Below are 25,629 nucleotides of genomic sequence, written 5' to 3' on the forward strand. Positions count from 1 at the left end.
ACTGTGCTGCTGGCAACAATTTAATTACGCTTTTTTGCCAACGTTTACTAACACCGGCCATATTCAACGGGTGTTGAGCGTTCATAAATGTGTCAGTTATTCTGCGCTCTAGCACACTCAGACGAGAGAGCTCTGAAATCGGAGTAGATAGCCAGAGCGGATTTACCAGCTACCTCTATCGACAGTTGTCGCAGTGACATCATGAACATTCTATTGAAATGGTTACTTGCAGTGGAGTCTTTTATTTAGACATGTAGCTAGCTAGCTAAACAACGAACCATAATCCCAACTGAAAACGTTACTACCCTGCATGAATCTGCAGGTAGCTAACCAACCAGGTTCAATGTTAGCTAGCTAACATTAGGCTATAACTAGCAATGCAAATGGCTCTGAGATACGAATAATATTACTACACAGATCATACACGTAACGTAGCTAGCGAGCCAGCCAGCTAACGTTAGCTAGCTAGCTAACAGTACACCAACTTGAAATGAAAATGACTTTGACTAAATTAGAAACGTGTAATATCTGAAAATGTAGTTTGCTAGACTATCTTACCCATATACATGGATGGATGCTTCACCCTCTCTGTCATGGATGCCATGGTTGCCCTTAGTTTGAAGATGTAATCCGGAGACAGATGTTTTATAAAACAGCCTTCTGTGTGTTCTCTTTTTGACTCAGTCTGCATATTTGCAATCAAACGCCAGAATTTTCTCCATCTCCTTAGCTATCATACTCTAATTCCACTGATTTCAATAATCGGTCCTCCAGAAAGTGGAGAGCAACACTTACGCAGTTCTACTACGTGGTTACATTCAAAAAAGCAGTGTTATAAAGGATTACCTACACATACTGACCAGCTCATGCTATAGACAGAAGCGTGCTACTAATCTGAACTCATCTCTCAGCTTGTCCAGCCCACTCATTATCTCAGCCAATCATGGCTAGCGCGAACGTTGCTGTCTTTTTCCATAGCTAATCCAACTAGGCTCGTAATTTAACTATTTTATTAGTATTTACAGATGGCACACACGTTTGTTATTAAGGCACATGAAAGTTCACGTTCCAGTGGGCATTTCTGCCAAAAAACGAATTTTGATTTTAAAAAATAGTTTACGTTCAAATGGCTCTCCTGTGAAGTAGTGACGTGTGACATACGCCTAGTTTCCTGAAACGAGTCACATATAATCAAGCAAATAGGAAAATGACAAAACAGGTCTGGTGTGTTTAGGCGAGGTGAGATCATGTAAACAAGTGTCTGCATTTGGCTTACCAGAGGAGTAGGCTAATCCTTGTGGCAATGCTCCAGGTATTTGTACTGTAAAACACAACGCACGAACATACCCTACTCTGCTGTATTGTTCTCATGCTAAGCCAATTGATGCAATGAATACAAGGCGTAGTCCAAGCACCTGTGGCAAAATGGAGACAGTCAGTACTCAGCATGTAAGCTAGATGCAATAAAAAAGAGCATCATTCCATTTCTACTGTAAAACTGCATCAGCTTGGACAGTTTGTGAGATCGACATCTGGAAATTGGAATACCGTAATTTTCGGACTATAAGCCGCGCCTTTTTTCCCCATTTTTCGACCCTGCGGCTTATATAACGGTGCGGCTAATCTATGGATTTTTACAGCTAACGGCCACTAGAAGACCTCCTAAATCTATGGATTTTACAGGTTACAGTCCACCAACTTTAACTCTATGGGCTCTATGACCGGTCCGCGCCCCCCACCTTTAGCGGCGGGCTCCAGCAGGAAAAGCTGGAGGCCGGAAAAGAAGTGAGACAGGTAAGCGCGCAAAAGTAAAAGTGGAACCGAGAGTGGTACGAGAGACAGAACGAGAGAGCAGAACGAGAGCAAGACAGACAGACAGACATTACGAGAGCGAGACAGTTTGTGCAAAGGAAGTTTTCATGCACAAACCCTCATTATGGAAAACAAACGTAGAAATGCATATGATGCAGCTTTTAAGTTAAAGGCAGTCAATCTGGCTGTCAAAACATCCACGATCATTAACGGGTTCGAAAGGCTGGACTGCTGCGTGATGAAGAGGAGGGCGCCGCCACAGCTGAGGCCCTTCAGAGGCTGTTCGATTCCGACAGTGACGAAGAGGAGTTCGTTGGTTTTGAGAGCGACAACGAAGGAGAGAGGAGAGTGGCTGGCGAAGCCACCCCTGAGCCTGTTCGTTTCCGACACTGAAGATGAGGACTTTGGTGGTTTTAGTACGCAGGAAGAAGACGGAGATGAGGATTAATGACTTGACTTTTCTGGTTACAGCCGTGTACTGCACCTTTGCCTAAAAGATGAAGACGATGATTAATGACTTTTCTGGTAGGCTGATTACCGTATATTTTAAGCAGCCGTGTTGCTGCAACTTTAGGCTCTGCGCTTACTGTCGTGTTACAGGCACTTTATTTTGCACTTTCAAAAAAACACATTTAATTTAGCCATTGATATTGCCTCGTCAAGCGCTGTAAGCTTTGTTTTTGTTATGGTACTACTGTAGGCTATAATGTAGATAAATATTCAAAGATGTGCACACTTTTTCAAGGTTTTTCAAAAATAACCAAAGTTAAGTGGTTAAATGATTGTGACGCTTATTAACTAATTTTGCTGGGGAACCCCTAGCACTCCCTCAAGGACCACTGGTTGAAAACCACTGCTGTAGATCACTGCCGGTATGTGCGCTGGGAGCGCACTCGTTTAAGTTTGAAAGTTGAAAAGTTTGTGTGTCTGAAACGCTATGTGATACAGTACAGTTTACACAGCACAGTATATGTTCTGTAGCTACTATTGCACTAAATGGTAACACTTGAATACGTTATGCAAATATGCAACTTGTTTGTTGAAATGTTAATAAATGGGAGCTTCCTCAAGCAGCCATCTCTTTCCCGACAATCCCCTCTGTGCACGAACCCTTACATATGGTAATTAAACATTAAAACAACTGCGGCTTATAGTCCAGTGCGGCTTATATATGTACACATCATTCAATATCATTCAATTTAGCTGCTGCGGCTTATACTCCGGTGCGCCTTATAGTGCGGAAAATACGGTAGCTTCTCTGTAGCTAGTTTAGAGAGGAAGGCTAGATAGCAGTATTCTCAGTTTGAAAGGCAAATCTTTAATCCTATATGGAAATGATTTAGCCAGATGACGTAGACCAGGCATCAAAACTGTTTTCACATATAGTCCTATTTAAAAGAACCGATCTCAGTCCTTTTTAAAGTGAACTCAGTTCTTTTTCTATTCACACTAACCTTGCCTTTGAATAAGGACTCAACTCATTTGCCAGTTCACTTAACCTATTTTGAGGTCCGAGTCCTCTTTGCATTCACATAGTGGTTTAGAAAAAGGAACCAAGATCTTTTTCCAACATTCACTCAATGTACTCTTGGTTTTTACAAAGTGCAGGACAAGACATTCCATCAGAACGTATCGGCCAGCTAAATATTCCTACTTACATTTTGGAAGCAAATACATTGCATTTAGATAAAAGATTAGACATAATAATTATAATCAGAAGATAATATTAACAGAATAAATAGCAGAGGAATACTGCAGATTAAATAATGCTGTAACTGAAAATTGTACACCCAATGTAGGCTACTTCCCCTTTAAGAACTAGCATTGATTTTATACCCTTATATGCGATTCCAACTAAATATGTTGTCTTCTCACACTATTCAAACCCCACCAACAGCTTACGAACCTCTTAGCCTAAAGATCACATATTGCAAACAAAAAATCTTAACAGGCTAAAACACATACACTACGTAACCAAAAGGATGTGGACACCTGCTTGTCAAACATCTCATTCCAAAATCATGGAGTGTAAGTGTTTGTCATGCTGAAACAGGAAAGGGCCTTCCCCAAACTGTTGCCACAAAGTTGGAAGCACAGAATTGTCTAGAATGTCATTGTACGCTGCAGCGTTAAGATTTCCCTTCACTGGAACCATGAAAAACAGCAAGCACCATTGCAAGCACTTTGAGGGGTCTGAGTTCCTTTGGAGTGTTCACACTGCACAAAAAATTAAGCGAACCGCACAGAGTTCACAAATTGTCAGCAGTTTAACCTGGAAAAGAAACACTCTGCCATCAATCACAACACTTGGGATGTAGCATTTCTGACCAATGCAGTGGCAACACTAAGCATCTTCATTTTGAGAATCATTCAAGCTCAAAATTATGTGAAAAAGCTGATCCTGATGTAACAGTGTTGCTTCCGTCCCTCTCCTCGCCCCTACCTGGGCTTGAACCAGGGACCCTCTGCACACATCGACAACAGTCACCCTCGAAGCACCGTTACCCGTCGCTCCACAAAAGCCGCGGCCCTTGCAGAGCAAGGGAAACAACTACTTCGAGGTCTCAGAGCGAGTGACGTCACCGATTGAAACGCTATTAGTGCGCAGCGCTAACTAGCTAGCCATTTCACACCGGTTACACTCACCCCCCATTTGACCTCCTCCTTTTCCACAGCAACCAGTGATCCGGGTCAACAGCATCAATGTAACAGTGTTGCTTCCGTCCCTCTCCTCGCCCCTACCTGGGCTTGAACCAGGGACCCTCTGCACACATCGACAACAGTCACCCTTCGAAGCACCGTTACCCGTCGCTCCACAAAAGCCACGGCCCTTGCAGAGCAAGGGAAACAACTACTTCAAGGTCTCAGAGCGAGTGACGTCACCGATTGAAACGCTATTAGTGCGCACCGCTAACTAGCTAGCCATTTCACACCGATTACACTGACATCCACACAAAACAATGCACGTCCCATCAATGAATGTAAAGTCAGTATTTTACAATTGGCTACCGATCACGCCTACACCTTGGCAAAGCATCCCAAAATCTTTGGGTTAGTTATAATATAAAAATCTTTGGCATCCATGTAGCCAGCAGATCTGACCCGCTTTCTTACAGCTGCACTAGGGTCGTAGAGCATTGCTGTGTATATTAAGACACCGCAAAGCCGGTGCGAGACATGGCTCAGAAAACGTACCTCAGTCCAGGGATGAGAAATGCCTTGTACTCCAAATTGTCCATTATCCCAAATGAAATGTTAACCCGAGAAGATCGAACGAGTGCTAGCTTTTAATTAAACTGCTGTTTTCGTCCTCATGCTAGCTAGCAGTAGCATCAGCAGCCATTATGGAATGGCATGTAGGGTTGAACAACAAATGAGCTGATTGGCTGACATTGACATTCCAAAAATGGCTGCTGTTACCTAGTATGAGGATGAAAAGGCCAGTTTTCCAGAAAAACTAGTAGTCTTTCAATCTTCTTGATGTAACAGTTAGAATAATGGGCCAATTCGGAGTACAACGCATTTCTCATCCCTGAATTGAGGTACATTTTCCGAGCCATAGCTTGCGCCGGCTCAGTGGTGTCTTAATATACACAGGAATGCTGTCTGACCCTGATGAAAATGTAAGCAAGCGGGACGGATCTGCTGGCTAGCATCCATGCAGCCTTCACAACTGGGTATCACACTATTATTTCTGATGGTAAACCCTAACAATAACCCTTACCTAACCCAACCCCTTTTAAATGTCTACTTCAATTGGGTGACGTCAGAGTTGGGACGTCACAAGGATCCATTTAGACTTCCTCTTTCTGATACATGTCGCGAGCGCTCGCGTCACTCGATGCACTTGCATGACAACATCAGCAGTTGCATCTAAGTGTATAATCAGTGGTGAGGTGGCAAAACATCACATAACACACAGTAGAGTGAAACTGAGCGAAAGCTAGAGAGGAATTGCTAGCTATAACGTTAGACTGCCATAACTACCTCTTTGACTGGGGGAAATTTCTTCTTGCATTCCATGGACAGGGACCGCAGATCCGTCTGCATGTTCTCGAGTAATTTCTTCACCGCTTCTGGACTACTAGTCGACATTTTGGATTATGTATTCGGCCCAAATATCAAAGCTTGAAATAATAATAAATGCAATCCTAGGATACTGGTCCCCGGCCTACTTATTCAGCTCCTTTGAATAAGGAAAAAGAAAAACGCTGTGGACCTCAGCAAGCGTCCACTGACACAAGTCAATATTCCAGTTTTCTACTTTGCCAATACAGAATCGAAGGGATGCAAGCTTGTCCACAACAAAAAAGCCTAGACGGTGGTGTCATACATTATCATCATTAGCACAATTCTAGCTACTGGTGACATTTATGTGGTTAATTTTTCTCAGTTTCCCGGCTCCAGCAGTCACCATTGCAAGCACCGTTTCGATCCCACAATGCTTTGGTAGACATTGGGAAGATCTCAATTGTATTCTCCTTGCGCCTCTCTCCTCTCTCCTCGCTCATCGTCTCCTTTTCAAAACCCATTGGAGGAGAAGGTCAGAGGGGCGGGACCTCTGGCTTTCTCATCCAATGTTTTTTTTGAAGCAGACGAGTAGCGAGGACGTGAGGAGATACAATTGAGATTTTTCCATTGACACGTCACTTGCACTTCCGTAAACATGCGGATTCCAGCAGAATGATTCCAGCGTCCTCTAGTGGAGTAATGCAAACAAATTGATGTAGTATTTTATAAAGGCAATGTACAGGTAACTGCATAAATAAATGAGGGATACATGAGGGATACAAAGTATATTGAAAGCAGGTGCTTCCACACAGGTGTGGTTCCTGAGTTAATTAAGCAATTAACATCCCATCATGCTTAGTGTCATGTATAAAAATGACCAGTTGCCCATTATTTTGGCTACCATGGTTAGAAGAAGAGAACTCAGTGATGTTGAAAGAGGGGTCTCAAAGGAGTGTAGAGGGTTTAAAGGGTGTGTGGGTGTCTCTCTCTCTCTCTCTCTCTCTCTCTCTCTCTCTCTCTCTCTCTCTTCTCAGTCACCAGATCTCAACCCAATTGTACACTTATGGGATATTCTGGAGAGGTGACTGAGACAGAATTTTCCACCATAAATCAACAAAACAACAAATGATGGATAATTTCTCATGGAAGAATGGTGTTGCATCCCTCCAATAGAGTTCCAGAAACGTGTAGAATCAATGCCAAGGCACGTTGAAGCTGTTCTGGCGGCTCGTGGTGGCCCAACGCCCTATCAAGACACTTTATGTTGGTGTTTCCTTTATTTTGGCAGTTACCTGTATGCGCTCAATAGTAAACACATACTGTAGCATGACATGTTTAAAGATTTCTTTAGAGGAAAAATTAAAGGCCTCAAAATAATTTCAGTTGGGTTATTGACATACTCAGGTCTTTTGATGATGATACTCTGCTTCCATCTGCTGGCCATTAGGATGCATAGTCGCTCTCTCTCTCTTTCTCTCTGTCTTCAAATATCTTGTTGGGAAAAAATGACATGACATGACACATATTTCTTTCAAAACGTTTAATATAAATGTTTTTCTTTTACAATGTCAGTTGTAATGATACATGTGAACGGTATTCAGCTTTGCACTTCACTAGATATGTCCTTGGCAATACTGACGAACACATACTGGAAGTGTAAGAGCTTATACTTTTCAAAGTTGTTATTGTATGCTATGGCAAAGTAGATGATGATAGAATTAATTCATGAATAGACAACAATACAAGCAAATAACAAAGACTATCTGAGACATTTCATTTTTCCAAGGTAAAATGTATGAAACTCAATAAAAGTATTTCTCTCTGGCTTCTCACCTCTAAGCTGCTCACTATGATGGTATACTGTAGTGTACTGTACAATGATTTCGAATGCCAAAATTCTGTACAACAAAAATATATTGAACACAATCCATACTTTCACTAGTTTTTAAACTATGTTTATCATGTGCTTTATCACATTTTGGACTTGGTAAACAGTTTAGAAATATATATATACGATTGTATACAGTTTTTAAAAAATCAAGCCTAGGATGAGAGCAATGCAAATATCCTGGTTTTACATTTCAAAGTTCTTAAAAAACCTAACATAAGACTACCCACTTGGCAAAAAATGATTGAATCAACGTTGTTTCCACATAATTTCAACCCACAAAATGTATGTGATGATGTTAAATCAACGTGGAAAACTAATTGGATTTGCAAAAAGTAATCAACGTAGAGGCATTTTGTCTTTGTTTCACCCAACTTTTAACCTAAATCCAATGACATGGTGAAAATTGTTGTTGATTTCATGTTGAATTCATGTTAGGTGACAACTCAACCAAATGTAAATCAAAACTAGACGTTGGACTGACGTCTGTGCCCAGTGGGTATGATTCAAATGCTAATACACAATGATTATATGTCCAAGTAAGCTTTTGAATCAAGAGCAATACATTTACAGTAAATCCGACTTAATCCTACTCTCAAACAACAACCTTAGGCTAACAAAGCCTATTCAGTCTGTCTTCTACAGGTTTATTTTACGCCTGCTATGTTAGGTTACTACAATAGAGACAGAGACTTGGGCTTCAGATTTATTTTTGATGCAAGTTTTCTGACATAAGTCTGGATATTAAACTGTATAAATTGTGTGTAACATATTGGCACATGACAATATATGAATCTGAAGTCATAGTTTTCTGATGAAATAAAATGATACATTGAATTCTTGTTAAATTCTGCATTGCTTCTTGTAACCACAATGACATGGTGCTTTTAGTTGGCATGCGGTTATCTGATTCCTTTTTTTGTTGTCTAAAAATATTGTCAGCTAAGGTTTAGCACATCGGGGTAAATTAACAAACATATTGATTAGATTGATGTATTTACAACATCAACTGATATGACAGTAGCAAGTTCGACATAATGCACTAAAAGAATACTTAATCACAGTGACTCTCACAGCTGAATAGAAATCAGGAGCAACCCTACATGAGAACATGGTAGAGGGAGGACAGACGGAGGGATTATGTTGTAAAGCATTGTTACGATGTGCTGTATGAGGCAGTCCTTTCAACTAAGTCCTGAAATAAACATCACAACGTAACTGGACTGTATTCAAATGAAACTCTACGACTGTGCTTGGAATGAAACATTCCATTCCGCCAGAAGCTACAACTAACTGAAAAACAAGTTGTAGTAGTCTTCATACAACATATGCCGAGCTGAACATTTGGAAAATAAAAAATACTTCCTTAGAAAACAGATGTGATCATCAGACAAACATTCTCAAGTCTCAACCACGATGGACAAATCACTGAATCACACCATTTCAATGTCTGCTAAACTTCGTCATTGGCGAACTAAATCAGCACAACCCTGCTAGAGCTCCTGGTTGATCAGGCAACAGTGCGAGGCAGAAGTGGAGAGCGACTGTCCCGTGGATGGAAGTGTAGATGGAAGAGCCAGTAGCATTGTGTGTGAGATTTAACAACAGCACCTGAAACAGTAGTCTGTGTTGTCTCTGAGAGACCTTGCAGGAGAGAAAGAGCCAGGGCACAGCAGCACCAGTGTCTCTGCATCTGTGCTCATTTGGCCGCAGTTGAGCAGTTATGAGGTATAGTTGAGGAGAGGTTTGGGACGGCCCGAGGCAGAGGCCATGTCGAGGGGAGGGACATGGGACCTCACAAGGCCGGGGTCCATGTTCCCAGCTCTAGCAGTTGGACTCCTTTTCATTGACGGGGAAGTAGCCTTCCTTGGTGGGAGGGTGTCTCTGATGGAGGCTGTCCCCATCGGCAGCAAAGATGGCCAGCAGCTTCTCTTGCTCCTTCTTGGTTTTGGGTAAGTCAGTGGACGGTGTGGTCAGGATTGTAAAGCGCTACAGAACAACAGAGGAAATAGACGAGACAAGATTGGTTTGTTTTATTGGTTTTAATAGATTTCTAAATGACAGTAGCTTAAGCCCAAAAAATTGACAATAGCTAACAGAGAGAAAAGTCAGTGGGGGTAAGGAGTGAAAACAGTGGGTGGTGTGTGTGACTTACCTCTTTCAGGGTGCCTTCCACAGAACACATTTTGATCACCACCCAGAGGGGGACACAGAGCATGGAGGACAGGGCCAGGAGCCAGCCCAAGCCGTAGCCCCACCAGGGGTACACATACTCATTGTTGTACTTCAAAGGGGTGTACTTGATCAGAGAGAAGGCAAAGGTACCCTGCGGAGGTAGATAGAGTCCATCAGCTCTGTCTTCTTGACAGTCACTGCTTGCTATGTCCTAGGTTTATTCTGTTTTATTTTTTTTGCATTGATTTAAAAACAACAATAGTGACTTGCTTTCATTTGAGATCTTATCCTCTGTTTGAACCTTTACCACTTTCTAAAAAATCATAGTGAATTTGATAAGCCTTGCTGTACAATGGTAGATGCTTTTTCAATAGTAACCACCAGAGGGCACACTTCAATCAAGGGACAGTACAGGGTTTTAGTTCAAAAGAGAAATACTCACTAAGCAGGTAGCAGGAGTGAAGTACATCCAGCAGTATTTGATAATAGGTCCAGGACGGTAGCCAATCATGTCCTCAATGTTGTCATAGAAACGGTCAGCACCTACAGGAACAGCGATGAAAGAGAAGAATGATGAGGCAGGAGTCAGCAAGGGACAGATTTGTAAGGCATCTAACTGGTCGCTCAAAATAGTACAAGTCTCATCAAAAAGGTGTTCAAAATGGTCCAATAATATCACATTCAGTTAGCTGTTCCTCTCCCAGAGGCCCTTTCACTTCTACGGAGAGCAGACTACTGCTGGAGCCCAGAGGATGGATGAACAGTGCTTATGTCGTCAATGAAAATACCCCATTTGTCATGCTAATGCCCCCCCTCAACATATTCCCACATAACTTGGCTAAACACTCACCATAAATCCAAGCAATGCAAACAGTCTCAAAGACAGCCACAAAGAGCAGGCACATCCCACTGGCAGCATAGTAGTCAAAGAGTTGGAAGACGTACATGCCTCCCTGGAGAGAAACGTGTTACGTTATGGCAGGGCAGCTAGGGACACTCTCTCTGTTTTATCAAGGCCACACATAGAGCAACATGCAGATGCTAGAAAACATATTTGGCTCTTTTTGGGGAACATTCATTCTGTGCATTAAGTTTAGCCTCATACATACATTATACAGTGCCTTGCAAAAGTATTAGTCCCCCTTGGCGTTTTTCCTATTTTGTTGCACTACAACCTGTAATTTAAATGGATTTTTATTTGGATTTCATGTAATGGACATACACAAAAAAAGTGGTGCGTGCATATGTATTCACCCCCTTTGCTATGAAGCCCCTAAATAAGATCTGGTGCAACCAATTACCTTCAGAAGTCACATAATTAGTTAAATGAAGTCCACCTGTGTGCAATCTTAGTGTCACATGACCTGTCACATGGTCTCAGTATATATACACCTGTTCTGAAAGGCCCCAGAGTCTGCAACACCACTAAGCAAGGGGCACCACCAAGCAAGCGGCACCATGAAGACCAAGGAGCTCTCCAAACAGGTCAGGGACAAAGTTGTGGAGAAGTACAGATCAGGGTTGGGTTGTAAATAAATATCAGAAACTTTGAACATCCCAAATCCATTATTAAAAAATGGAAAGAATATGGCACCACAACAAACCTGCCAAGAGAGGGCCACCCACCAAAACTCACGGGACCAGGTAAGGAGGGCATTAATCAGAGGCAACAAAGAGACCAAAGATAACCCTGAAGGAGCTGCAAAGCTCCACAGCGGAGATTGGAGTATCTGTCCATAGGGCCACTTTAAGCCGTACACTCCATAGAGCTGGGCTTTACAGAAGAGTGGCGAGAAAAAAAGCCATTGCTAAAGAAATAAAAAGGCAAACACATTTGGTGTTCGCCAAAAGGCATGTAGGAGACTCCCCAAACATATGGAAGAAGGTACTCTGGTCAGATGAGACTAAAATTGAGCTTTTTAGCCATCAAGGAAAACGCTATGTCTGGCACAATCCCAACACCTCTCATCACCCCGAGAACACCATCCCCACAGTGAAGCATGGTGGTGGCTGCATCATGCTGTGGGAATGTTTTTCATCGGCAGGGACTGGGAAACTGGTCAGAATTGAAGGAATGATGGATGGCGCTAAATACAGGGAAATTCTTGAGGGAAACCTGTTTCAGCTTCCAGAGATTTGAGACTGGGACGGAGGTTCACCTTCCAGCAGTACAACGACACTAAGCATACTGCTAAAGCAAAACTTGAGTGGTTTAAGGGGAAACATTTAAATGTCTTGGAATTGCTGTACACCAGCGGAACCTATCCAACTTGAAGGAGCTGGGGAAGTTTTGCCTTGAAGAATGGGCAAAAATCCCAGTGACTAGATGTGCCAAGCTTATAGAACATACCCCAAGAGACTTGCAGCTGTAATTGGGAGGGGGTGAATAGTTATGCACGCTCAAGTTTTCTGTTTTTTTGTCTTATTTCTTGTTTGTTTCACAGTAACAAATATTTTGCATCTTCAAAGTGGTAGACATGTTGTGTAAATCAACTAATACAAATCCCCAGAAAATCCATGTTAATTCCAGGTTGTAAGGCAACAAAATAGGAAAAATGCCAAGGGGGGTGAATACTTTCGCAAGCCACTGTAGAGCATATATTAGAGGGGCTAAACTTCATACACAGAATGAAAGTTCCCCAAAAGGAGCTAAATGTATTCCTGATGTCTGTATCCTATGGCTATTTTTCTTAGCAACTGTAGTAACTTTCAATACATGTGACCAGAAACTCAAAGCCCTAAATTAAAGCCTTTGGGATTTCATTTTTGTTGAAGACAGGTGAAAGTTCCTGCCACTGTGCAGTTCTGAGACATGACCATAGGTAATTGGGGTCAGAGCAGAGAGTTGGGGTCAGAGCCATGGTCAGCCATTTTATCAGCTACCCTTGACCAATTGGAGTCCTAGGGGGCGCTGTGAACTGTGGCATACCTCGGTCAGCATTATGAGACCCATGAGGAATGAGAAGATGGCCACCGCCAGGATGAAGAGCTCTCTGCGGTTCTTACGACGGAACGTTTTAGGGTACATGTCCACCATGGCCGTCACCAGACTCTCCACACACACAAACTACAGCAGGGGAGAGAACAGAGGGGATGCTGTGTTACTGATAAAGAAAAACACCATTGTGGACATTGTTAGGGGCAGAGTTTGCAAACATAGTATGTGTCTGTGTGTGTGTGTCTGTGTGTGTGTGTGTGTGTGTGTGTCAAATGGTTTGATGCAAAAAAACAAAAAACAAATTGAGAAACCTATCCAACCAAAAACATTGATATATTTACATTTTTGTCATTTAGCAGACGCTCTTATCCAGAGCAACTTACAGTAGTGGGTGCATACTTTTTCATACTGGTCCCCTGTGGGAATCGAACTCGCGAGACAGACAGACAGTCAGACAGACAGTCAGACAGACAGTCAGACAGACAGTCAGACAGACAGTCAGACAGACAGTCTGACAGACAGTCAGACAGACAGACAGATATACAGACAGACAGACAGACAGACAGACAGACAGACAGACAGAGAGAGAGAGAGAGAGAGAGAGAGAGACAGAGAGACAGAGACAGAGACAGAGACAGAGACAGAGAGAGAGAGAGAGAGAGAGAGAGAGAGAGAGAGAGAGAGAGAGAGAGAGAGAGAGAGAGAGAGAGAGAGAGAGAGAGAGAGAGAGAGAGAGAGAGAGAGAGAGAGAGCTGTTCTAGACTCACCTGGCTGTCCAGCCCTAGAAAGACGATCATGATGAAGAAGAAACAGGCCCAGAGAGGAGAGAAGGGCATCATAGACACAGCACGGGGGTACGCTATGAAGGCCAGACCAGGACCTGGGACACAGTGGGTTATAACATGTCATAGAGGAGTCATAACAGGTCATTACAGACTTGTCATCCCGCGAGCAGGACTTTGGATCCACATTGCAACAACGACCTCTACCCGACTGTATTCTAAACTACTAGGTGATCTTTGGATTCTCTGAACCTTGAAAGTTGACTTGTAAAGATTAACATGTCTAATCATCGAAAGGTCATCAAGTTCAAGGCGAGCAGGAACTGGCTATACGCGCGCCCTACTCTGCGCCGCCATCTTAAGCACCATTACGCACCATTAAGCTCCATTACAGCACTGTAAAGGGTTTTTCTCTTGAACAGTGTGGGAAATTTACAGTCAATAGCCGCTTACGTGGGGGTGGCGATTCTACTTTGACATACTCAAATATATTGTTGAAATTCAACAGATTATTCCATCTGACTGCACAAGCACATACATTTTTTAGAATTATGGAATAACATACATTCTTTCCCAATGATGATGTAGAAATTGACTGTCTAGAACGGTTTGTGTGTAATGCTCTTTTACAAGGACTACTAACCTGACTCTGCCACCTCTGAGATGGGCACATTTTGCTCATAAGACATGAAGCCCAGGATGGAAAAGATGGCAAAGCCAGCCACGAAACTGGTCCCACTGTTCAGGAAGCATAGCGACAAGCAATCTCTGTAAACCCAGAGAGGCAGTCGTCAGGAAGATGTAGACCATGATAACAGATACTGTATCACACACTAACCCCTTGAAAACTTCAAAGCAGAATCACTAAAATTGTACAACTTCAAAGCAGAAACAGATACTGTCACAATGCAGATCAAAATACAGAACTGATGGTTAGGTCATTAAGGTGTTAAACAGAACTGATAGTTAGGTCATTAGGGTGTTAAACAGAACTGATGGTTAGGTCATTAGGGTGTTAAACAGAACTGATGGTTAGGTCATTAGGGTGTTAAACAGAACTGATGGTTAGGTCATTAGGGTGTTAAACAGAACTGATGGTTAGGTCATTAGGGTGTTAAACAGAACTGATGGTTAGGTCATTAGGGTGTTAAACAGAACTGATGGTTAGGTCATTAGGGTGTAAAACAGAACTGATGGTTAGGTCATTAGAGTGTTAAACAGAACTGATGGTTAGGTCATTAGGGTGTTAAACAGAACTGATGGTTAGGTCATTAGGGTGTTAAACAGAACTGATGGTTAGGTCATTAGGGTGTAAAACAGAACAAATCACTTCTCTGTTTAATCTTATCAGAGACACTTCTGCTAATTGTTTCAAGAATCTCAGTATTTTATCTAAAGAGGTGAGGAAGGAGGTGGGGTGTAGAGTAGAGCAGATCACAGTACAGTACATCACAGTACAGTACAGTAGAGTAGAACAGATCACAGTACAGTACATCACAGTACAGTACAGTAGAGTAGAACAGATCACAGTACAGTACAGAAGAGTAGATCAGAGTACAGTACAGCATAGTACCGTACAGCAGAGTAGAGTACATTAGAGTAGACTGGGAGGTAGAGGTGTAAGTGTGTGTTTTGAGGTGAGCCCTGACCTGTAGCAGTTGTTGTTGTACTTGTTGTAGCTCCCCAGGGCAGTCAGACACCCCAGACAGATGGCATACGAGAAGAAGATCTGAGTCCCTGCATCCATCCATACCTAGAAAGAAGAGGGAGAAACCAAACAAACCAGCCTTTTAATTTGCTGGGAGAAATCATGGCATTGTTCCTGGCTGACACATTTACTTCTATGAAACACATTATAGAAAAACAGCTGTAAACCCCTACTGGTGAGACATTTTATGATCAAATAATGTCCCACACGCTCCTCACTCTGTGGTAAACACGGTCACCCCATTTCTCGTCACTTATGACGTCATCACCACCCACCATACCACCCCCCAGTAATCTCTGTCTATAGACCCCATACCCCCTCCTCAGTCCTAAGCCCACCCTCTCCACCCTGACAATGTCACTGGCACGCTGGTTCTCCATCTCTATGGCTCCTCAGCGCCAAGTGTGGTAATTTTCCACCACAGACTATGAACGACCAGCGCAACACAGTTCCAATTTGAATGAGGGTGCTCTTTGTTCCATTCGACAAAGTGGTGCTGAAGCAATGGGGGCACGTTTCAGTTGGCTGCCTGGCAGCCAGGAAGACTTCTGGCTACATCCCAAACGGCACCTTATTGCCTATGTAGTGCACTACTTTTGACCAGGGCCTATAGGCCACTAAGGCAGATGTTCCCATGATACAGACTTCTGTGGATTGAAGAGGGCACTCATTTCGTTTTCTGGTGTTACCCATACTGTAAGTGCCAAAATGGAGAAGTGATTGTAAAAAATCTCTCTCTCTCTCTCTCTCTCTCTCTCTCTCTCTCTCTCTCTCTCTCTCTCTCTCTCTCTCTCTCTCTCTCTCTCTCTCTCTCTCTCTCTCTCTCTCTCTCTCTCTCTCTCTCTCTCTCTCTCTCGTCTAATTGTGTTGCTGTCCTGGGGCTCTGTGAGGTCTATTTGTGTTTGTGAACACAGCCCCAGGACCAGATTTCTTAGGGGCCTCTTCTCTAGGCTCATCTCTCTGTAGGTGATGGGTTTGTTATGGAAGTTTTGGGAATTCCTTCCTTTTAGGTGGTTGTCTTTTTTGGATTTTGATAATTAGCAGGTATCGTACTAATTCTGCTCTGTATGCATTATTTGGTGTTTTACATTGTACACAGAGGATGTTTTTGCAGAATTCTGAATACAGAGTCTCAATTTGGTGTTTGTCCTATTTTGTGAATTCTTGGTTGGTGAGTGGACAACCATAACGGGCAATAGGTTATATAACGATTCAAGTATTTTTTAGACAGATCCTAATTGGGATGTCGAATTTTATGTTTCTTGCCTAGTCTCTCAGATCGTTCACAACTTTGTGGAAGTTACCTGTGGTGCTGATGTTTAGGCTGAGGTAGGTATAGTTTTCTGTGTGCTCTAGGGCAACGGTGTCTAGATGGAATTTGTATTTGTGGTCCTGGCAACTGGACCTTTTTTGGAACACTATTATTTTTGTCTTACTGACATTCACTATCAGGGCCCAGGTCTAACATAATCTGTGCAGAAGATCTAGGTGCTGGTGATCATCAGCAAACAGTAGATATTTTACTTCAGATTCTAGTAGGGTGAGGCCAGGTTCTGCAGAGTGTTCTAGTGCCCTCGCCAATTGATTGATATACTGTATACAGTTGAAGTCGGAAGTTTACATACACCTTAGCCAAATACATTTAAACTCAGTTTTTCACAATTCCTGACATTTAATCCTAGTAAAAATTCTTATTTTAAGAATGTGAAATGTCAGAATAATAGTAGAGAGAATGATTTATTTCAGCTTTTATTTCTTTTATCACATTCACAGTGGGTCAGAAGTTTACATACACTCAATTAGTATTTGGTAGCATTGCCTTTAAATTGTTTAACTTGGGTCAAATGTTTCGGGTAGCCTTCCACAAGCTTCCCACAATAAGTTGGGTGAATTTTGGCCCATTCCTCCTGACAGAGCTGTAACTGAGTCAGGTTAGTAGGCCTCCTTGCTCGCATCCGCTTTTTCAGTTCTGCCCACAAATTTTCTATAGGATTGAGGTCAGGGCTTTGTGATGGCCACTCCAATACCTTGACTTTGTTGTCCTTAAGCCATTTTGCCACAACTTTGGAAGTATGCTTGGGGTCATTGTCCATTTGGAAGACCCATTTGCGACCAAGCTTTAACTTCCTGACTGATGTCTTGAGATTTTGCTTTAATATATCCACATAATTTTCCTTCCTCATGATGTCATCTATTTTGTGAAGTGCACCAGTCCCTCCTGCAGCAATGCACCCCTACAGCATGATGCTGACACCCCCGTGCTTCACGGTTGGGATGGTGTTCTTTGGCTTGCAAGCTACCCCCTTTTTCCTCCAAACATAACGATGGTCATTATGGCCAAACAGTTCTATTTTTGTTTCATCAGACCAGAGGACATTTCTCCAAAAAGTACGATCTTTGTCCCGATGTGCAGTTGCAAACCATAGTCTGGCTTTTTTATGGCGATTTTGGAGCAGTGGCTTCTTCCTTGCTGAGCGGCCTTTCAGGTTATGTCGATATAGGACTTGTTTTACTGTGGATATAGATACTTTTGCACCTGTTTCGTCCAGCATCTTCACAAGGTCCTTTGCTGTTGTTCTGGGATTGATTTGCACTTTTCGCACCAAAGTACGTTCATCTCTAGGAGACAGAACACGTTTCCTTCCTTAGCGGTATGACGGCTGCGTGGTCCCATGGTGTTTATACTTGTGTACTATTGTTTGTATAGATGAACGTGGTACCTTCAGGCGTTTGAAAATTGCTCCCAAGGATGAACCAGACTTGTGGAGGTCTACAATTCTTTTTCTGAGGTCTTGGCTGATTTCTTTTGATTTTCCCATGATGTCAAGCAAAGAGGCACTGAGTTTGAAGGTAGGCCTTGAAATACATCCGCAGGTACACCTCCAATTGACTCAAATTATGTCAATTAGCCTATCAGAAGCTTCTAAAGCCATGACATCATTTTCTGGAATTTTCCAAGCTGTTTAAAGGCACAGTCAACTTAGTGCATGTAAACTTCTGACCCACTGGAATTGTGATACAATGAATTATAAGTTAAATAATCTGTCTGTAAACAATTGTTGGAAAAATGACTTGTGTCATGCACAAAGTAGATGTCCTAACAGACTTGCCAAAACTATAGTTTGTTAACAAGAAATGTGTGGAGTGGTTGAAAAACAAGTTTTAATGACTCCAACCTAAGTGTATGTAAACTTCCGACTTCAACTGTATGTTGAAGAGGGTGGGGCTCAAGCTGTATCCCTGTCTCACCCCACGGCCCTGTGGAAAGAAATGTGTGTTTTTTTGCCAATTTTAACCACACAGTTGTTGTTTGTGTACATGTATTTTATAATTTAATATGTTTTTGCCCCAACACCACTTTCCATCAAGACCCTCATGCCAAATTGAGTCAAAAGCTTTTTTGAAATCTACTACTGTTTCTGGTTCCAGTGGCATGCATTGAAACGCGTGGCCTTTCGTGGCTTTCTTTTGCAAATTACTCTGAATTAACAGACTTATTTCCTAAAACATAATATTAAGGTGTGGGACATTCATTGTGTGATAAGAAATAACTAGCAGTTCTATTATATAATATAATATGCCATTTAGCAGACGCTTTTATCCAAAGCGACTTACAGTCATAGGTGCATATTTTTTTTGGTGTATGTGTGGTCCCGGGGATCGAACCCACTACCTTGGCGTTACAAGCACCGTGCTCTACCAGCTGAGCTACAGAGGACCACACTATTATGCTCCCACAGTATGTCCGTCCACAATTCAACTGTGGGAAAATGGCAGCTTTCAACAACAGACAACAGAAAGAGTTGGCCGCTACTATACAAGAGATTGTTTGTGAGGAGATTACCTCTGCCCTCGACATACAATTAAAACCCATAAATGAATCATTGGCAGTGCTCACTGCTAAAGTGGGTACCTATTCAACCAAAGTGGAAATCTGGAGAAGACAGCCAATGCAACAGAGGTGCGACTCCATAACCTGGAAACAGTGCAAGCTAAGTTGGAAGGGATAATCTAACTCCTAAAAGAGAAAACGGAATCACTCGAAAATCATTCCCGTAAATTCAATGTGCGGATCACAGGACTTGAAACTGGCGTGGAACTTCCTTCATGAGCAATCTTTTCTATGAACTGTATGGGCAGGAGCTGCTGGGTCCCATGCCGCTGATTAACATTGTGCATTGCACAGGTCAACTCCGCAACGGCTCTCGTTATATGATTGTTCGGATCCACAGCTTTGAAGTCAAGCGGCAAATTGTTCGTCTTGCAGTGGAATCCGGGGGCTGACCTATGCGGAGAAGAGGATCAGCATCTACCCAGACCTGAGTGCCGAACAGCTAAAACAGAGGGAGACCTGCAACGAGGTGAGATCCAAGCTATGCAAGCTAAACCTGAGATGAGGTTTCATCCATCAAGCAAAACTCATCTTGACCTTCCAGAACACAACACACGTTTTCCACTGCCAAGGAAGCTCAAGACTTCTTCGAGAAGCACATCAAACCCAACACACAAGGGGAAAAGCCAACAGATGGAACCCCATGACTGGCCCTTTATTCTGGTATGCTATCCATGCACAATCATGCTGCCTAGCCTATGGTTATAATTGGATGCCGCCCTCAGCATAAGACAATGATGAGGAGACCTCTCATGTTTGGGTATAAGGAACAATACTACTATTATTGCTGAGTATTGAACTTGTTATAATTCTATTGCCTATGGTCCAGGATATTTACATAGTGATGACACCATGCCAATTAATGAACAATGGACAATATATGGATCCTACAGCTATCCTATTTTTGACTGTTTAGACAATAGGCTTGCATATCTGTCATATCTTCTTCTTGTTTTCATTTTCATCATTTTTTCTTCATTAACCACCCTTACTCATCAAGTCTGCTAACTTCATTGTAAAGGTCTGAATTAGTGACTTATTTAGTTTTACTTTATTATTATTATATAGTTTTTATGAATACCTTAATACCGAAAATATGCTGCTTAAGGAATTTCATATATAAGGCTGCCACTCGCCGTTATACTACAACCCTGTAATTATAGTGCAGGGAACCGGGGAGGGGGGGCTGGAGGCCAGGGAGGAGGGAGGCGGGGGGGAAGGGGGAATGGTTTATAGAGAGGGTCTTCTGGGTGGGGAGCGACCAATGGGTGGGTTTCCCTGTGGGGCCTGCTTTTTATTTTACATCCATGGGCTTATCAACACTAAAGATGACAATTACATTTTAGAAAAACAATGGCAACACTAACTATTCTCTTGTGGAATTTGAAAGGGCTTAATATTCCTATCAAATGTTCCAGCTGTCATGATATTCTAGCAAGAAACCATATTGACATAGCAATGCTCCAAGAAACACACCTGCTCCAAAAGGATGCAGATAGAATAGACAACCATTTGTACAAACTGGCTGCTTTTTCATCAGCCCCAAACTAAACTACGGGCGTAATCATAGTGATACATAAGAAACTCAAAATCACCAACCTTGGTAAAGGCAAAGACCAAGAAGGCAGAATCAGTTTCCTTAAATGTATCCATAATGGAAAGAAAATTGCCTTTATGAATGTGTATGGATCCTACGATTGTTTGATTCTCTGAACAGCATATTGTTAGACTTAACTGAATTAAAACTGGTTATAGGGACAGACATGAATGCCATTCTGGACATGCGGGACAAATCTAATAAGACCAACTACAATCCACAGGAAACCAAGGCTCTCCAACATATACTCTCTGATTACAACCTCATTGATGCCTGATGAGCTCATAGCCCTAAAGCAAAATAGTACACTTTCTATTCAAACCGGCACAAAACATTCTCCCGAATCGATTTCGTACTATTATCTACTCCTCTATTTTATTTAATCAAGAAAATTGAAATTTGACATATGAGCCTATCTGATCATCATGGTTATTACTGCTAGATACACATCAGAATCTCCTTTAAAAAAGCCACAAGATAGCGCTTTAATGTCACTTACTACAAAATCCTACTTTCTGTGATCAATTTGAAACTGAATTGAATTAATTCATAATGATTAACAAAAATTCAGTAGATGATCCTCAGATTTTATAGGATGCCATTAAAGGTTTTATTAAAAACAAAGCAACTGCATTTGCATCTGGGCTGAATAAATCACAATGAAAGAAGATAACAGAATTTGAAAAGTTGTTAACAACGTTAGAACGTTCTCAACAAACAGTTTTTTGAGACCATGTAGCGACTATTCTCTTCAAAGTCAAGACAGAACTATATCTATTGATAAGACAGAGAGCATAATTTGCCATCCTTCGAGTTAGACTCAACCATTACTTCCATGGTAATCGACCCAGTCATCTACTGGCTAACAAGCTTCGCAGTAATGATCAATTAGCGGATATTGCAACTATTGAATCTGAATCAGGTGAATTACTATCAGAACCCAAATTAATCAACCAAAGATACTTCAGTTTCTATAAAGAATTGTACACCTCCAATTGTAAAGCCAGATTGAGTCCTTTTAAAAAGATGTAAGAACTGCTCTTCTCTGAACTGAGGAAGCCGGCTTGCTGGGAGCCCAAATCTCTCTCCATGAACTCAAGAGGGCATTGGATAACATGAATAAAGGCAAATTACCTGGTTGGGACAGTATTCCTCCTGAGATCTATTTAAAATGTTGTAACCAATTAGGTTCACTGTTACTTGAAATGATTAACACAGCCATTCACAAAGGTTCATTTGGAAGGGATGTAAATACAGCATTAATTTAGCTTTTCTTTTAAAAAAGGATGCCGCCCAGTGCTCTCACTATCGCCCCCTATCTTTGATAAACACAGATATTAAACTATTTTTTAAAAATTCTGTCGTCCCGTCTGGAAACGTACTTATCTAAATGGGCACATCCGGACCAAAGCGGGTTTGTTAAAAAATGATTATCCTCAGATAACCTGCGTCATCTATTACTTATCTTACCTGCTTCATCAGAAACCAAAGCTCCTTGGGCAGTTCTATCTCTTGATGCAGAAAAAGCTTTTGATAGACTAGAATGGTCATATCTTTGGTTGGTTTTGGAACATATGGGACTTGGCTCCAATTTCATGAATATGATGAAAATACTATATACCAATCCCTCAGCCATAGTAATAACAGGCAATACCCGCTTGGTTCCGTTCAGAATAACTAGAAGTAGCAGGCAAGGTGATCCCATCTCACCTCTGCTATTTTTATTGTTTATGGAGCCCCTGGCCCAGGCTATTCGACAATCGAAAGAAATTACACCAATATCTCTCAATTCTACGGATCACGTCATCTCATTATACGCCAATGATAACTTACTTTATCTAGCAATGTACCTCAATAAATATTTGGGAATAGATATATTTCCTTCCTTAAATAAAACCATTGCCAGAAACTTTAACAGAACGCTCAAATCAAATCAATCCGACCTCAGTAGACTAATATTCCAGTTGCTTTAACTGACAGAATATCCATTGTCAAAATGAATATACTGCCACGGCTGAATTTCTGTATTTCAATTATTCCCTTGTCTCCCCCTTCTGGCTATTGAGATAACATCCATAATGCGGTTTCAAAATGTACATTGCAAGATAAGCGAGCCCGGATAAAATTAACAAACTTGCAAAGAGGGAAAGACGTACTGTAGGAGGACTATCAGTACCAAACTCAATTGTATTTCAAGGCACTAACATTTTGCCCATTCCTAAATTGATTTAGATATGATGTTACTGCCCCCTGGCTGAGTATAGAGAGAAATATGGTGTCTCCTATTGCCCTGGAAGACTGGAATAGGTGGTCTTCACTGATATACAGTGGTTCCTCAATTAAACGTTTTGAGGTTATGCTGCGGTGCATTGACGTAAATTATGGTATAGTCAGGTATATTGTGTCACCGCCAGGGGGAGATAGAAAGCTGATTATGCTTTTGGGTTCAGTGTAAAGCGTTGGTACCCAAGTGCTAATATGTCGCTCTCCTCACTGAATGAATGATGTCAATTGATGAATGGGTGATGGAAACCAGATAAAAATGGATAATTGTGCACTACTTCACGATTGAATTTGAATGAACTGAATGATGAGGATGATGAAGAAGAGGGTGATTGAATTTAGAACGATAGTGTAAGAATTGCTCTTCCTCTGTCCCTCATACAACAGCTCACACCCGGAAAAATACCTATTTTTTGTTTCTACTTTGTCAGAAGAAGCTGTAACTGGATTATAGCCTCTTACTTACTATAACTGTTGTTACACTGTAATGTTTTTATTGTAAGTGTCACGCCCTGACTCAGAGGACGCTTGTATATTGAGTCAGGGTGTGTATTTTCCTTGTTGTGTTTGTCCATGTTGTGTTTTCTAGGTTTAGATCTAGATCGTCTAGATCTATGTTGGCCGGTGTGGTTCCCAATCAGAGGCAGCTGTCGCTCGTTGTCTCTGATTGGGGACCATACTTAGGTAGCCTATTGGCACTAGTGGGTTGTGGGATCTTGTTCCGTGTGAGGTATGTTGTTTGTCTACCTTGGACTTCACGTTTCGTTTCATTTGTTGTTTTGTTGGTTGTTTATTCATATAAATAAACTTGTATGCATATCACGCTGCGCCTTGGTCCGTCCCGTCTGTAAACGAATGTGACAGAAGATCCCACCAAACGAGGACCAAGCAGCGTGTTCAGGAGCAAACGCCGGGAATTCAACAGGAGGTTACATTAGTAGATGTCCTCCTCGGTTGGGGGAGAATTACGGAGGAGGAGGCCGTCCGTTACCGGAAGGCGATGAAGGAGGATACCCAGGCAGGAGAGGTGCAACGGCAACGCAGAGGACGCCGGTCGAGGAGGAAGCCAGAGAGACAGCCCCAATAAAAAAAAATTGGGGGGCTAAAGGGGTGGTCGGGGAGCGAGAGAGAGGAGCCCCGACCACTGCACCCGGTCGGTTTTCTGATTGGGTCCCTACGACCATGGGAAGAGGAGTGGGAACAGTATTATACTGAGGAGTCGGAGGATGACGACGACGACGAGGTTCTGTTCCCTAACTCGTGGGGGCTCCCGGAGGAGTCCTCACAGGAAGAGGAGTGCCGACGACGGAGAACCGAGAGGCAACCCCAATAATTTTTTTTGGGGGGGCACACGGTGTGGACGACGAGGCAGCAGGAGGCCGCGACAGGGGGGATCTGCAGGTTAGGAGAGGAGGCCACCATGTTACGGGGGCTATTGGTTCAGAGGGAGCAGGAGTTATTCGGTCAGAGGGAGGCACTACAGGAGGCTATAAGGGAGAAGGAAAGTGTAGAGGCACGGCGAGAGGAGCTGGTTAGGCAGCAGAAGGAGCGGGGGTTAGTTCATTTCATTCCGATCTCCTCTGCATTATTGTAGCCATCTGCTACAGCCTGTCAACTATGCCTCTGTCTATCCCTGTTCTCTCCTCTCCGCACAGGCTACACAAACGCCTCACACCGCGTGGCTGCTGCCTCTCTAACCTGGTGGTCCCTGCACGCACCACACACCTGGAGTTCCAGGTCTCAGGCAGCCTCTGGAACTGCCGTTCTGCTGCCAACAAGGCTGACTTCATCCCAGCCTATGCTACCCTCCAGTCCCTCGACTTCCTGGCGCTGACGGAAACATGGATTACCACTGAAAACACTGCTACTCCTACTGCTCTCTCCTCGTCTGACCATGTGTTCTCGCATACCCCGAGAGCATCTGGTCAGAGGGGTGGTGGCACAGGAATCCTCATCTCTCCCAAGTGGTCATTCTCAATTTTTCCCCCTAACCCATCTGTCTATCTCCTCATTTGAATTCCACGCTGTCACAGTCACTAGCCCATTTAAGCTTAATATCCTTGTCATCTATCGCCCTCCAGGTTCCCTTGGAGAGTTCATCAATGAGCTTGACGCCTTGATAAGTTCCTTTCCTGAGGATGGCTCACCCTTCACAGTTTTGGGGGATTTCAACCTCCCTACGTCTACATTTGACTCATTTCTCTCTGCCTCCTTCTTTCCACTCCTCTCCTCTTTTGACCTCACCCTCTCACCGTCCCCCCTACTCACAAGGCAGGCAATACGCTTGACTTCATCTTTACTAGATGTTGCTCTTCTACTAATCTCACTGCAACTCCCCTCCATGTCTCCGACCACTACTTTGTATCCTTTTCTCTCTCGCTCTCCTCCAACACTACTCACTCTGCCCCTACACAGATGGTAACGCGCCGCCGCAACCTTCGCTCTCTCTCTCCCACTACTTTCTCCTCTTCCATCCTATCATCTCTTCCCTCTGCTCAATCCTTCTCCCTCCAATCTCCTGATTCTGCCTCCTCAACCCTCCT

At 42.7% G+C, this 25,629-nt stretch overlaps 2 protein-coding genes across 9 annotated transcripts in view; both read right to left on the reverse strand.

The window, feature by feature from the left end:
* The window catches only part of LOC121540597 (protein MON2 homolog), a 79,667-nt gene extending 73,426 nt beyond the window's left edge, over positions 1-6,241 (reverse strand). For all 7 annotated transcript variants that reach the window (XM_045207806.1, XM_041849596.2, XM_045207803.1 and 4 more), the window contains exon 1: positions 5,800-6,241. In XM_045207806.1, coding sequence (XP_045063741.1) covers positions 5,800-5,907 — 108 coding nt within the window. In that variant the 5' untranslated portion in view covers positions 5,908-6,241. The remainder of the gene's footprint in view (positions 1-5,799) is intronic.
* A 1,898-nt stretch (positions 6,242-8,139) lies between these two features.
* The window catches only part of LOC121540598 (sodium- and chloride-dependent GABA transporter 2-like), a 44,632-nt gene continuing 27,142 nt past the window's right edge, over positions 8,140-25,629 (reverse strand). For both annotated transcript variants that reach the window (XM_041849598.2, XM_041849597.2), the window contains 8 exons: positions 15,256-15,359; positions 14,250-14,374; positions 13,592-13,704; positions 12,816-12,953; positions 10,737-10,839; positions 10,329-10,429; positions 9,867-10,037; positions 8,140-9,700 (listed from right to left, as the gene is read on the reverse strand). In XM_041849598.2, coding sequence (XP_041705532.1) covers positions 9,536-9,700; positions 9,867-10,037; positions 10,329-10,429; positions 10,737-10,839; positions 12,816-12,953; positions 13,592-13,704; positions 14,250-14,374; positions 15,256-15,359 — 1,020 coding nt within the window. In that variant the 3' untranslated portion in view covers positions 8,140-9,535. The remainder of the gene's footprint in view (positions 9,701-9,866; positions 10,038-10,328; positions 10,430-10,736; positions 10,840-12,815; positions 12,954-13,591; positions 13,705-14,249; positions 14,375-15,255; positions 15,360-25,629) is intronic.

This window comes from Coregonus clupeaformis, chromosome 26 (genome assembly GCF_020615455.1).
Source record: "Coregonus clupeaformis isolate EN_2021a chromosome 26, ASM2061545v1, whole genome shotgun sequence".
Lineage (NCBI taxonomy): Eukaryota > Metazoa > Chordata > Actinopteri > Salmoniformes > Salmonidae > Coregonus > Coregonus clupeaformis.